At 40.0% G+C, this 13,214-nt stretch overlaps 1 protein-coding gene across 1 annotated transcript in view; it reads right to left on the minus strand.

Moving 5' to 3' along the window:
• Positions 1 to 11,593, minus strand: part of TBC1D19 (TBC1 domain family member 19) — a 44,113-nt gene extending 32,520 nt beyond the window's left edge. Inside the window, exons 1-3 of the mRNA XM_071743789.1 lie at positions 11,401 to 11,593; positions 1,516 to 1,588; positions 711 to 756 (exon numbers count right to left, since the gene is read on the minus strand). Of these exons, the coding sequence (XP_071599890.1) occupies positions 711 to 756; positions 1,516 to 1,588; positions 11,401 to 11,499 (218 nt within the window). The 5' untranslated portion in view covers positions 11,500 to 11,593. The remainder of the gene's footprint in view (positions 1 to 710; positions 757 to 1,515; positions 1,589 to 11,400) is intronic.
• Between the last annotated feature and the right edge of the window lie 1,621 nt (positions 11,594 to 13,214).

The following is a 13,214-nucleotide window of genomic DNA, read 5'->3' on the forward strand; positions in this document are numbered from 1 at the left end:
TCAGTCTCTCATATTACAAAGACACATTCTTCAAAACTGGTAGCTCTAGTAAGCTTATTTAAATTAGCACAAAAAGATTTTCATACACATTTCATATTAAACAGTTGCAGTTACAGCTATACCTGTTATGAAATTCACATTTCACCTTTCCAGAACATAAAAGCAAATTATGTTTCCCAGAAGTCTAACCCAAACTTAACTGAATAATAATAAAAATGGAATTTCACAAATTTCAGTGTGTTTATAGCTGTATCACAGAATCACAGAATCCCAAGCATGATGAGCACTGATCCGGTAAGTCTAGAGGTCCAGTACCTTAAACATTTCTGTAGTAAGTTATTCAAGAACTATGTGCATTGCCATCACTAAACAGTGAAAAATAACTACAGCTCATTTGCAGCAACTATCTCAGCTGCACAAGAATTAAGACTGTTGGTACCTTCAGCAGTAAAACAGCAAAGTAATTACTAAAGTAAGTTAAAAATGTGGTGATACTTGCTCCCCTTGTTCTTTAAAAGATACTTGAGTCCAACATTTTCACTGGGATGAAACAGAAATAATGGCACTTTAAAAACAGAAATGAAGCAGGCACCCTCGGTATGACAGATCTTGCAGAAAATGGTAACACATCCTACACCTATATACACAAATGAATCAGAACTAAATCACGTGAGTAGAACTTATTACATAAAAACACAGAATAAACTCACACATTGAGTTCGCTGTAAACAGCATTCTGAAGCTTCTTTTCCCAACCTGTTAAAATAAAAAAAACATCCAGAAGGCAACTTTAGGAATTCATACTAATGGAATATGAATCAGAGGTTGCTTAACAATCACTAGTTCTCCATCCTATATAAATTCATGTCTACCTGTCAGACAGACAGGAAGAGACGAAGAAAACTTTACCTAATTAAAGCAAGGAAAACTGCAAGTTGAGACCTGTATAAAGGCTGACTATTCTTTATTTCTATTTGCTACTCAAATAATTACAGCAGTTTTGCTTAAATAATTATATGCTATTTTTTTCAAAGCCACCATGTTATTAAAACAACCTGAAATATTAATAGACACAACAGTCCTTATTGTTACAAATCTTACAATAATTATCAGCAAATCTTCATATTACAGTTACATAGCAAACAACTTCTAGTGGAAATCTGAAAATTTTACCTCAGTTAAATTTCCAGAGTACTTCTATGAGTGCTAATTACCATTTTTAGAGGAGACTGAACTCTTGTATCATTCCAAACTTTAAAAATAATTACCAACATCTTATCAAATGATAAAATCACCTGTTGGCATAATAAGTTTTTCAAAATGCTGCTGGAATCCTTTTTCCCTCTTAATTTTCTTTACCTCATTGAAAAATCTGGAATCACTGAATATCTGCTTCTGGCTACTGTCAGCAGTAAGACCCCAAGCTGCACAAACTACCAGTTTCATCATGTATGTCACATATATTCTTACGTATATTTATACTATCCACAATTGGATCACTGAAGGACTACAAACCTGATGTCTTCAAAAAATCCTTAATATCTTCTTTCAGTGATTCCAACTTAATTTCTGGTTTGTGTAGGCTAACCTATTATGAAAAAAAACTAAATAAGTAAATATGCATCAAGTAAACACTAAAAAGAAAGAAAACTGTGAGGCTTAAGTCATGAAACCAGAAACATACATGCTAACACACACAGTAAACTGCTTCTTACTAATTTGACAATGGTAATAGCAGCCAAAAAAATCAGCCAACTTTTTCCTTACGTGGTGTCTTTGGTTTTACATCAGTGCTAAAAGCTGTATGTGGGAAAGAAAAAAGAATGGAGAGGAAGTATCTGGTGACATACACGCTTAATATTCCGAACCAGTATCCCAAACACTTAGCATAAATGTGAGATTCTACACATTACAGGATTGGTCATAAGGTAAACAATTAAAAAACTAAAAGCCATTCACTATTATTTTTGGTTAAAGAATCAAACTGAAGATGTTCTGTAACTTCTCACTTAACCACCCACAGTTCACCTCTTTCATATAAGAAATGTTATCTTCAAAGTCAAATAAAAACTGTGGACCAAACATTCCCCAGTGCAGCCTCTTGGAATGAAACACACTCAACACAGACTATTAGGCACCAAACAGTTTTATAACCATACCGTGTCATTACCACTCAAATGTTGCTGTAGATTTTGCAGCAACAGTAGCAGCAGCATCTCCTGCTTCTGTATTTATACCAAGAGGAGAAAACAAATAGACCATAAAGACCCAAAAGGACAACAAGCAGAAATTGGGGAGTTTCTGTGAAGTGCTTTCTAATAAACTTTTCCTAAACATGGAATATAATCAGTAACAGCTAATAAACACCAGAGGATAAAGCTAGGCATTTAGAAAAGAACAGCAACTCTGGCTGCTAACTAAAAAAAAAAAAACCACAAAAAACCGCCAAAAGAAAACCAAAACCACACAACAAAAGCAAACACCAGGAGATCTGTGTGTAAATTACTCCACTGTCATGACAGCTCAAGGCATGTTAGAAGCAAAAGGCCACATCACCTAACTAGAAATGTGAGGTACCACTTACCAAAAGCTGCTCAGCCATATGCTATAGACATATCAGCTGCAATAAACCATGCTGCTATTAAAAGTAAATTTTCACGGGCTTGGGCAGCCTGCCCTAACAGCACTGATGAGAGCATGGTCTGCTTTAAGTTCATCACACACAGCTCCCAAACTCCACAATCCTATCATTTGCCTCACAATGTTGATACAGAAAAGGGTTTTGCTGTGCTGCACACCTTGCTGGGAAAAATCGTCTGGATGAATTCACAATGAAAAATTTTAAGAAAATCTTTCCATTTTACCAAGTTGAAAGGGGGGGATGGCACAGAAAGCAGAGCCTTTCTGCTCCTATTTTAAATCACTGTGGTTGCCATTAGGTAAGGCTTTTCTATTTGGTGTATAGACTGCAACAGTAAAGAGACTGCAAGCATGCTTTCTGAAAGCATGAAAGGAGGAAAAAAAGAGAAAAAAGAAAGGAGGTCAAAAGAGCAAAGCCTAAGGTGTGGTGAGTTGCACAACCCATGTCAGATGACAAACATACATTCTGTTCAGCTCAATGGTAAAGACAGGCAAAGGCTCACTGCTAAAGACAGGGAAGCACAGCAAGATATCCATGGGAGTTCTTGGGCAGCTCCCCAAAAACCCTCTTAAGCAACAACCTCAATAAATATCTTGTAAGTGATTCCTTCTGAACCTACTTTGATGGTAAATCCTACGTTCATCTAACTGACATATGTCAGGCTGTGTTTAATCTTCCTGCTGCAAGGCAGTGGGTTTGTACCTCTTGTAGGAATTTTAAATAAAGTAACATGCATCAAATTGGCCTTGCTGTTTTTCTCAGAAGTTGTTGCACACACTTCTGTAGATGTTCAACTTTGTCTTCTGGGTAAAATACAGCCATTTTTTTATCCCAAGTTGCGTGAGGCATTTATCTGTAGGGTCTGGTACACAAGCTGCAAAATCCTTTTTAGATACACAAAAAAAATCCCTTACAAATTCAATTCATTTGACGACAGCAACAAAAAACCTTTACAATCTACTAAAAAGTGGGTTTATTGTCTTGACACTGCAAACAGAGCAAGAAGTGACAAAGTGCAAACAGGAGAATAGTATTTTAATTCTCTGCTGTTCACACATCTGTAAAATTTGTGAGCTTTTGGCTCATTAAGGTCTGACAAGCATAGTGATGATTCTTTGTGTGTGTATGTGTGGTTTTCTGGAAATCTGGTGAATTGATATGGCACATTGCATCAGAGGGGATAAAGGGGATAAACATCTGACTTCCCATTTTCCCTGCCAGCCACAAAGATACAACAGAGGACTTTCTTCTGAACTGCTGTTCCCAGCAGAGCCTGCTCCCCTGCTGCAGAAGGAAAAAAACCCAAAACAGTGACTCTTGTATGCAGCAGGGTGGCAGAGCAGAAGGAAGCATGAGAGCCCTTCAGGGAAAACTTTCTCCAAGGATTACATCAGTGCATGACCTCCACCAATTACCTTCACCTCTTCATGCCCATTTATTCAGCCAAATTCAGTTTCACTGTTCCAAGCCCTGCTGCAACTGCAGCAAATATTCCAATGCTAATCTTTGATTTACCCAAACTTTTCTTTTTAGCCTGTTTCCTATGTCCTTTGCAGAATGCTCCTCTGAGACAAATTTTCATGTAAGAAACATGAAAATTGTCCCCCAAATTATGGGGGCACTTCTGTCCCCACTGGCATAATTTCAGATGCAAATGCCAAAGCCTCCTCCCATTTCCACTTCTCTTTTTGTTTACTTCTGGATTATGCTCCATAGATTCCTGCAGTGCTACACAGAGCTACAGAGCCCCAGAAACTGTTCTTGACTCACTGCATACCTTGCTGATCAGTTCTCAAATCAGAAATTAGATACCTGAAAGGTGAGAATCTGGCAGGTGGTCCAGCCAGCAGGCACTGATAACACCAAGCAGAATACCCTAGAGCTGTGTAACACAACCAGAGAAGAAATCAGTTGTTTCAAGAAGAGTTGTTTCAATTAGCTGAGTCAAGAAGACTCACCAGTGCCAATGTTCCAAAATTATTAGATCACATCTCCCTTATACTTTTATTTTCCATCTGGACTAACTGGTCTAGCTTATTTCTGCATTGCACTATATTGCAAAAAACATGTGGGTATTTTGGTAGGGTTTATTTTTTGAAAACTGCTTGATACAATATACTAAGTATCTTGCATTTTCACCCACTGTGTTTTTTGGTACAAAGAAAAACACATTGACAAAATTTTATTTATATAACAAGCATTACTGTGATTTCCACTGATAAAAATGTCTGGCTAAGGCTTATTGGGAAAAAAAATCCTTGATGAAATTCATCCCAATGAACTGAATTAATTTCCTGCCTGATCAAAATGCAGCACATACCAAGGCTCTCCAACTTCAATACACACATCTTGATGAACAAGTATCTTCCTTTTTTAAAGAAACCTCTGGTACTATCAGGAGGCTATCACAAGCAGGGTAAAAGAGAATAAGCAATATAAGGGAACAATCCAGGTGGGCAAAGAGTGGCAGCCAGGCCAGAGAAGAAATCACACTATCCAGTGGCTCAGTCAAGCCAACAGAGTCCTAAAAGGAGACAGGGATGAATGCAGCACAATTCAGCAAGCAATAACAAAAAATTTTAATAAAAGTTAATGTCTACCAGTTTCTTTTCCAGTATAGCTGGCATTGTGCATATTCTTCTGCATAGGGCAACAGGGTTCAGCTGCTGGGTGCTCACATTTATCTATAGTCTGGGTCAGCTTCTAACAAACCAAGATTCCTTCACAAAAGAAGCTATCATCACAGCATTTGTTGACACCCTCTTGTCCTTCAGCTGTATAGGAAAGACAGTTTCAATATTTTGCCAGACCTTCTGAAAGGAAGCTAAAGGACCACTAGCAATCCACTGTGTGGATGTTCAGTGCACATCTTCTCTGCCTTTGCTTTTGGTAAGATAACCTGCTGAGATCTGGGCAGGTACCATCATGAGGGATACTCCAAATGGGTTGCACTTTCTGTATCTGCATGCCAAGACAGAAGAAAATCCAGACACTCAACAATATTCTGGCTAAAAGCAAACTGAAGGATAGCACAGACCTAGCTGGAAAAAGTTAATGCCTGTAGTAAATTGATTTGTAGAGCCAGAGAACACAAGTGACAAACCTATTTGCAAATCAGCACCTGAATTTGGAAATGGCATTCAGTCATCATGACTGGAGCAGCACTGATCGTGCAAGAGGACAGATCAAGGCACAGCACTCAAAGCAGTGTAGGAAAATACTTAGAGGACCAGCAAAATACTAGGAAAAGGAGGCTTGACAGAACAAAGTGTTCCAGCATAACTCCACTGTTAAACTATTTCCTTTCTCAACAAGAATAAACATTGCACAGAAGTGATACAATTCTACTGAAATGTGGAACTGCATCAGGTGAACACATTTTTTTATCCTGCTGCAAACAGCTCTGCAAATAACCTTACACAATCTAAATATTTTTACAGGCTATCAACGACAATTTCTCTTCAAAGCCTTTTTGCTTTACACAAGCATGTATGCTCTCTAAACGTTTATTACTGTTCATTATGATTTTGCAAAAGTGCCCAATGTTTTTAGTTTTTATTGCTATTATTTTCCAAATTACAACAAAGCAAACTACACCAAAGAAGTCCAAGTTTAGCATAAGAAATTCAATGAAACAGGTATTCATCTTTTCTCACAAGCTCCATTCTGCTAAAACTAGATTTAATCAGGATCAAGCCAACTTGTTAAAAACCACTTCAAATATGACCATAACAATTTAATTGTAAACACTCTCTAAACTCTTAAAACCCTCCAAATTTAAGGGAATTATTTTAGGTTTTGTTCATACATTTCTGTAACAGAAAGAAGAATCACTCTGAGCATAAACCCAGTTCCAGTATGTGTAAAACGCTGTTTACACTGACAATTTTTTAAACTTTGTACATTTCTATAGTAATTACATTATGGGGAAAAGTCCTTTGAACATTCTTATACAAATAAAAGTAACCTAGCAGTTAAAAGAAGAGAGTTTCAGTTGCTCTCATACAGAAATACAGCTCAAATGTTATGCTATTCTACAAGATATGTAAGATACATTTTTAATAAGATAGTTTTTATTTTTAAATAACATTTCTAGGTTTTATTTAAATATAAAAATAGAGCTGCAAATAAAGCACACACACAAAAGGCAAAACAAACAATCTTCTGAACTCCATATTCAGTTCAACATATTCAGAACTACATTAAGTTTAAAATTCATTACACTGCAAATGTTATTACTGAACCACTTACACCAAAGTACAAGCATTACCAGAGGGGGATAGCAAGCCCTTTGTTAAATATAATGCAGGAAAAGGAATAATTAATTATCTATAATGACTCATGACTTATTTGCTAATTTTTATTAAATGCCACATTTCACAGAAACATTCTCAGTCGTAATTTCATCATTTCCTTAAGTAGGGATCAATATCAATTTCTTTTTTTTTAACTGTTGGGAGAAAAATGTTACAAAAATAAGACCCTCAGACCACTCCACATAAATGACTCCAAGATGCTTATCTGTACTCCCTTTAGAAGCTCACAGACAGTTACACACTCCCAAAGCAAGCTCCTCTCCTTCTTTGCCCCAGTTGAAGCCTTGTGAGGACCCTTGCTTCTCACTTTGATCAGTATTTTCTTTAAACCTTTCTGGCAGTAGTCACAGGTCCACTCAAAGAGTGACAGCAGAGTCCCCTCTGCAGGAAATCTTTCTGGCCATGACCTATCCTGACACATCTCTTCCTCACACCTTGTTCACCCCTTCAAGTACCTCCCAAGGTAATTTCTCACTCCCAAACTTAATACTCAACTATCAGAGTGGGGTGTTATGGTGGTTCTGATGTGAAAGTTACCACTTTTAGCCTATTTTGATAATTACCCTGGTTTTCTACCATCTCTCCTTCAGGTTGTCTCATTACAGCCATATCTAGAAGAAACACATGAGAATGTCTACATACAAATGCCTGGAGGGGTTCTTTATACTGACAGTTTTTCTTCATAAACTTGAAATATAATTTAGAACTTTTATATTTTGTTTTATTTTCACCTCTTGTTTTAGAAAAGTTGTTTAGGAATATACTATTGAAACTTTTGTGGGCTTTTCTGGTTTTTTCTTTTTTAACTTCCTTTGTTACTTGTCCATGGCCAACAGAGGTTCCAGGCAGCTCAGTCTGATTTCTATTAGACGTTTGTAGAGGACAAAAATTAAGATTGATTAATCTTAATTAATTTATAAATTCTGGATTCCTTAAAACATGATGAAACACAAAGTTTATGAATTGTTTGCAAATGAAAATGTCTTAAAAAGGCAGCATTTTTTTCATGTCTGAACTGCTCCTTTGTTATTGTCAATTCACTGACAAAGATTTTCCCTGAAATAAAATCTGATCAAGATTTGAATTAAAAAAAAAAACAAACTACAAAAATCCCACCCCACCTTATTTTCAAACTACATTTTGTGATTGAAGATGTCCATGTTACAGTTTTTCTAGCCACATCTAATTTTTAACCTTAAAGACATTTACATTTAAGAAAAGGAAGAGAAAACTTTAGGAAAAAGGAATCAAGTTTAGCTACAAACTCACACAGTGAAAGTTACACCTGAGAAACAGCCATCAGATTTCTGAAGCCCCAATAACCCCAGCAACAATTTTAGCTGTTGAAAAGCTCCTATCTAATACTTTGGCTCTTTGTAACTGTTACTCTTGTATTTCAAACCACTACAAAAATTCCAAAACAAATGGCAGGCACATCAAAACTCCTTCCTCCTGTGCTAATCTCTTTGCATTAACTGGAGACACATTATCAAAATACCAAAACTCAGCCTACAAAATCAAAGTAACACTCATTTTCCTAATCATCACTAACAAGCATATGACACTACTTCTACTTGAGTCTTTGCAACAGGAAAGGGATTATCTTGGTATTCCCAGAGCTGAAGCTGTGACAGCAAATCATTTGTCTCCCATGCCCAACTTATTGCAAAGAGATTGTTCTTGAGATGCTCTCCTGCTTCTTGAGATGAGCTCAGGCTCTCCCTGACAGCCACACAGAGCCTGGTGTGAGCAGTTCATAACCACAGGGCTACTCTGTCAACCCACACAAATCATGTCAGGATATTGTGTTTTCCCCCAAATCCTATTAATTCATGAAATAAACTGTTTTGACATCTCCTTCCTAAACATCAAAAGGAGAGATGAGAAAGCAGAGGTTTTGTTAACAGTTAAAACACTGTGAGACTACTCTCAAAAATGTCAGGCAATGCTTTAATGGACCTCATGATCCATTCTGACTCTTCTGTTTTCAGAGATAGTTGATACTCTTCAGAAAGGAGTATCAACAACATCAGTTTCTTCCCCAACAATGTTAATAATATTATATAAATAATAATATATAAAATAATATCTAAACAACAATCTGCAGCATAATTATCCAAAACAGTAAGTCAGCTTTATTCTGAGGTTTTATTCTCAAAACATAGTGTGCTTCCCAAAAAAAAAAGCTTAAAAATAATAGAAAAAGGGAATCCCTATAGATCAATATTGCAACCAGTGTAGACTAAGCATTGTTCAGAAACTGTTCACCAGCAGATAAAAACCACACCACATACAATGAAGCAAGTGGAGTCCAGGTGTGATGCACAGCAACAGCAAAGGTTTCATATCTGCTGATGCAACTACAGAAATAGCCCAGGTCACTAATGAACACAGAAAGTAGAAAAGTTCAGAAACTGGAACTCAGTACAACTCCTGTGGGATGGAGAGAAGATAAGAAACCCATTGATAGGGCCTTTGCCACTGCATAGGATAGCAATAATCTGACCATACAAGTGTCATGAATAAGACAAGTCTATACTTACAGGAAAGACCATAAATGCCAGGTCAATAAAAAAAATTCAAGTTCAAGGAGAACATAGCAATTCCTGATGAACAAGGTGCATTTTTAGCCCCATTAAGATAACAATCTCCAAAAGATGACTTTCTACACCCAGAAATCCTTTCATTGATATATGTAAAAACTTCAGTCTTTTGGATCACTACACTGAACTATAGCTCTGGTTTAAACTATTGCAAACTCTTCAAACACCTACATTAGGCATCAACCTGAATATTTGTTGCCCTATTTATTTTACTCCTAGTACTTCACATTACTAGAATAATCATCTGACCTGTATATACACATGGTTTTTTTCTTCTCCAAGAAATTTGTAAAACAGTGTGCTGCAAAGCTATCATGACAGATCTGGCTCTGGTCAGCACACCATGGTTGATTTATTCTATAGATTACCTTTATGCTTTAACTATGCAGCACTTCTGTTTGTCTTGAGGAAATTGATAAGCCACAGACAGGGAGGGATTTAGGCATTTAACTGCTCCTTCAGACATCAAACAGCACCAAGGAAGAGCAGTGATAAGGTCCTCAGTGTCCACCTTGTACAAAATGGCTGCAGAAAAAAAGCCATCCACCTGCAGCATTTAAACACCCATCCAAGTCCTCATGACACCAAGCTTCCCCGTGTTTCAAAACAATCATGCAAAATATCAAATGACTGTGAAACCAGGTTTCACAGGAGACAGACAACAGAATGAGCACAGAGATGAGCAGGGACAGGTTTATTGTAATCACTAAGAGTTGTTTAAAGAGAGTCCTGTTCTGAAAATCCATCACTGCCTATATTGAGGACACAATCTTGAATTTGGTTCTCCACACCTCATGTCAGGCCACCACTGAATTCCCCAACACCTAGCAGAACCCAGCATCTCTGCTCCTTTGTAATTCCAGCCCTCTTCAAGCCACGCACACCTGATTACTGACATAGTAAGAGAAGTCAGTCACGAGGAGTAAAATAGACAAATATTTAAAAATAGCATTTAGAGACCAAATCAGCAAATTTTAAAACATAACCAAAAAAAAAATGAAAAGGCAGGCAGGGATTCCACTTGCTATGGAAATCTCTAGAGACATTCCAAGAAGAAAATTATGTTCCATTAAACAAACAAACAAACAAACAAAAACTAACAACAAAGGCATTCGACATTCTATCCTGAAAAGAAATCTGTACAATTTTAAGCACCGCTAGCAAAACAAATGGACAAACAAAAAAACCCACACCGAAACAATTCAGTAATGCACAATAATCCTTATAGCACCACTACTCCACTTCTATTTTATTAAGGTCATCACCATTGACAGAATTTTAATCTGAAGCATCCTAAATGAAGTTCTGCTGAAATAAGAAAATCTGGTTTTGTGTGTAGATAAGTTACTAAATATACAAAAACAATTATTTTCCCAACTACAAAAATGTGCTTTCATGTGCATTTTTCATTTATTTTCACTTCCTTTCACCAAATCCTCATTTTCTTTGGGGCACTCTGAAGGAAGAAAGACCGGGGGGAGGGGGAATACTTAAAGCTTTCCAAAGAAGAGATTAAAAGACAAAGCGAATCAATTTAGGAACTGTTTGAAGCCTCCAGATTTCAAGAGTTCAGCCTTCACATTCCCTAAGAAATCCTTCAGTCCCAGGGGATGAAATGCTAAATACAGCTCTAGAAATCAACCAGCTCCTTCTCCGGCCCCCGCAAAGAGCACAGGAGGAAAGCAGGGAAGGAGAGGAAGGTGCAGGCCCCCTGCCCCGCCGCAGGCTGAAGCGGACCGGGCTGGGCCGGGCCGGGGGAGACGGCCGGGAACAAAGCATCAGGGAGGGGAAAGGAGAAAGGGATGCGGGCCTGAGGGCACAGCGCCAGCTCGGGGCTCACCCGGGCCTGTCGCTCCAGCTGGGAGTGGAGGCTGGAGCCCTTCAGCCGCTGCACGATCCGCGCTATGGTGAGGGACAGCCCGCTGTCCTGGTCCAGCATCGCGGTTCGGCGGCCCAGACCGGCTGGAGGGCTGCGGCACCGGAACGCTTTCACCGCCGCACCTCGCCTCCTCCTCCGGCGTTGCCAGGCAACTGGCAGGAGCGGGCTCGGTCCTCACCGGCGGCGTCCGGGTGGAAAGCGAAGCCTGACAGAAAAGTTCCCCTCCTGTGCGTGGAGCGGAGCGCCGTGACCTCCGCGGCCCGGGACGGCCCAGACCCCACGGGCCCCTCGGATCTCAGCTCAGGAGGCCCCACGCTGACCCCAGAGCCATGGAAACCGCCCCGGGGGTGCCTCCATCTGCCGGGCTTCCTCCAGCCGGCGGGCAGCGCACACCTTGGGCTGGATGAGGGCTGCCGGGATGGCGTGTGCTGCTTCTCATTCCTAAATAAATGTTTGTAGTGTATCAGTCACTGCTGGAAAGGGAGTCAGAAATAAGCATAAGGAAAGAAGGAGGAGAAAAGCTTCCTGGAGGAGGCTCAGGGGAGACCTCATCCCTCTCTACCACTCCCTGAAAGGAGGTTGGAGCCATGAGGGGGTCGGTCTCTTCTCCCAGGCAGATACCAGTAAGACAAGAGGGCATGGGCTTAGGCTCTGCAAGGGGAGGTTTGGGTTGGATATTAAGAAAAAATTCATTGCAGAGAGGGTGATCAGGCATTGGAATGGGCTGCCCAGAGAGGGGGTGGATTCTTTGTCCCTGGAGGTTTTTAAGAAGAGACTGAATGTGGCACTCAGTGCCATGGGCTGGGAACCACAGTGGTTGTGGTTCAAGGGTTGGACTTGATCATTCCAGAGGTCCTTTCCAACCCGGATGATTCTGTGATTCTACGTGTGGGTCTTGGGCTTTGGCCACGTCCTGAGGCCCAGCACCCGGCCATGGCAGTGTTGGGGACATGGGGACCTGCCCGCTCTGCTGGCTCTGCCCTTTGCCTCTGTGGAGCTTGCAGGGAAAGTGTCCTCATCCCACAGCATCAGTGGCAGCTTCAGCCTTGCCCGTGTCTCCAGCACCTCACCTGCTTGGTGACAGCAGCCTGGGAAAGGTGTTTGTGGCTGCTGTCACCTGCTAGGCACCTGGCCAGGTGGCCTGTAACCAGCTACGAGCATCCCAGGTCTGGATCAATGATGAGTTAAATAATCCCTTACATCAGCATTACTTAGGGCTTAATTCCGCCCTCTGGCTTTGCCTTGGAAAGGACAAAGCTTTCTTTCTCTTACAGTCAGCTACTGCAGTTCAGCTGAGCTGCAGCCATCACTAGCAGCACCTTCTCAGATTGATGCTCAGCTAGAGCTGACATTGAAAGAAAGATTAGCTTAAAAACATCTTCAGCTGCAGCTTAAGTGGCTTTGCACAAGTGTGGTGTAGTGGGATTTGTATCATTAAAGCTTGAGAGACAATTAAAAAAGCTGTGTTTGGGGGCCTGAGGTCTCACACCCAGATGGTGTGAACAGCTCATTCAGGCCCCAGGCTGCTTTCTGTGTCCTTCCTGCAGTGTGCTGCTCACTGACCTCTGCTCAGGTGAAATTTTGTTGTGCTCTTGAATGTTTCACCCTGTCTGCTCAGCGTGGTGAGGCATTAATTCAGGCTTGGTACCAGGAGCTGACACAGCCCTTGTTTCAGCAGAGCACTGTGTACAGCTCCTTGGGTGATGCACATGCCAGGAATATCCATCTACTTGGTCTTTCTTGGAAATCTATTCCTATGCACATCAGTAACAGGA

The sequence above is a fragment of the Heliangelus exortis genome, chromosome 4, assembly GCF_036169615.1.
Source record: "Heliangelus exortis chromosome 4, bHelExo1.hap1, whole genome shotgun sequence".
Lineage (NCBI taxonomy): Eukaryota > Metazoa > Chordata > Aves > Apodiformes > Trochilidae > Heliangelus > Heliangelus exortis.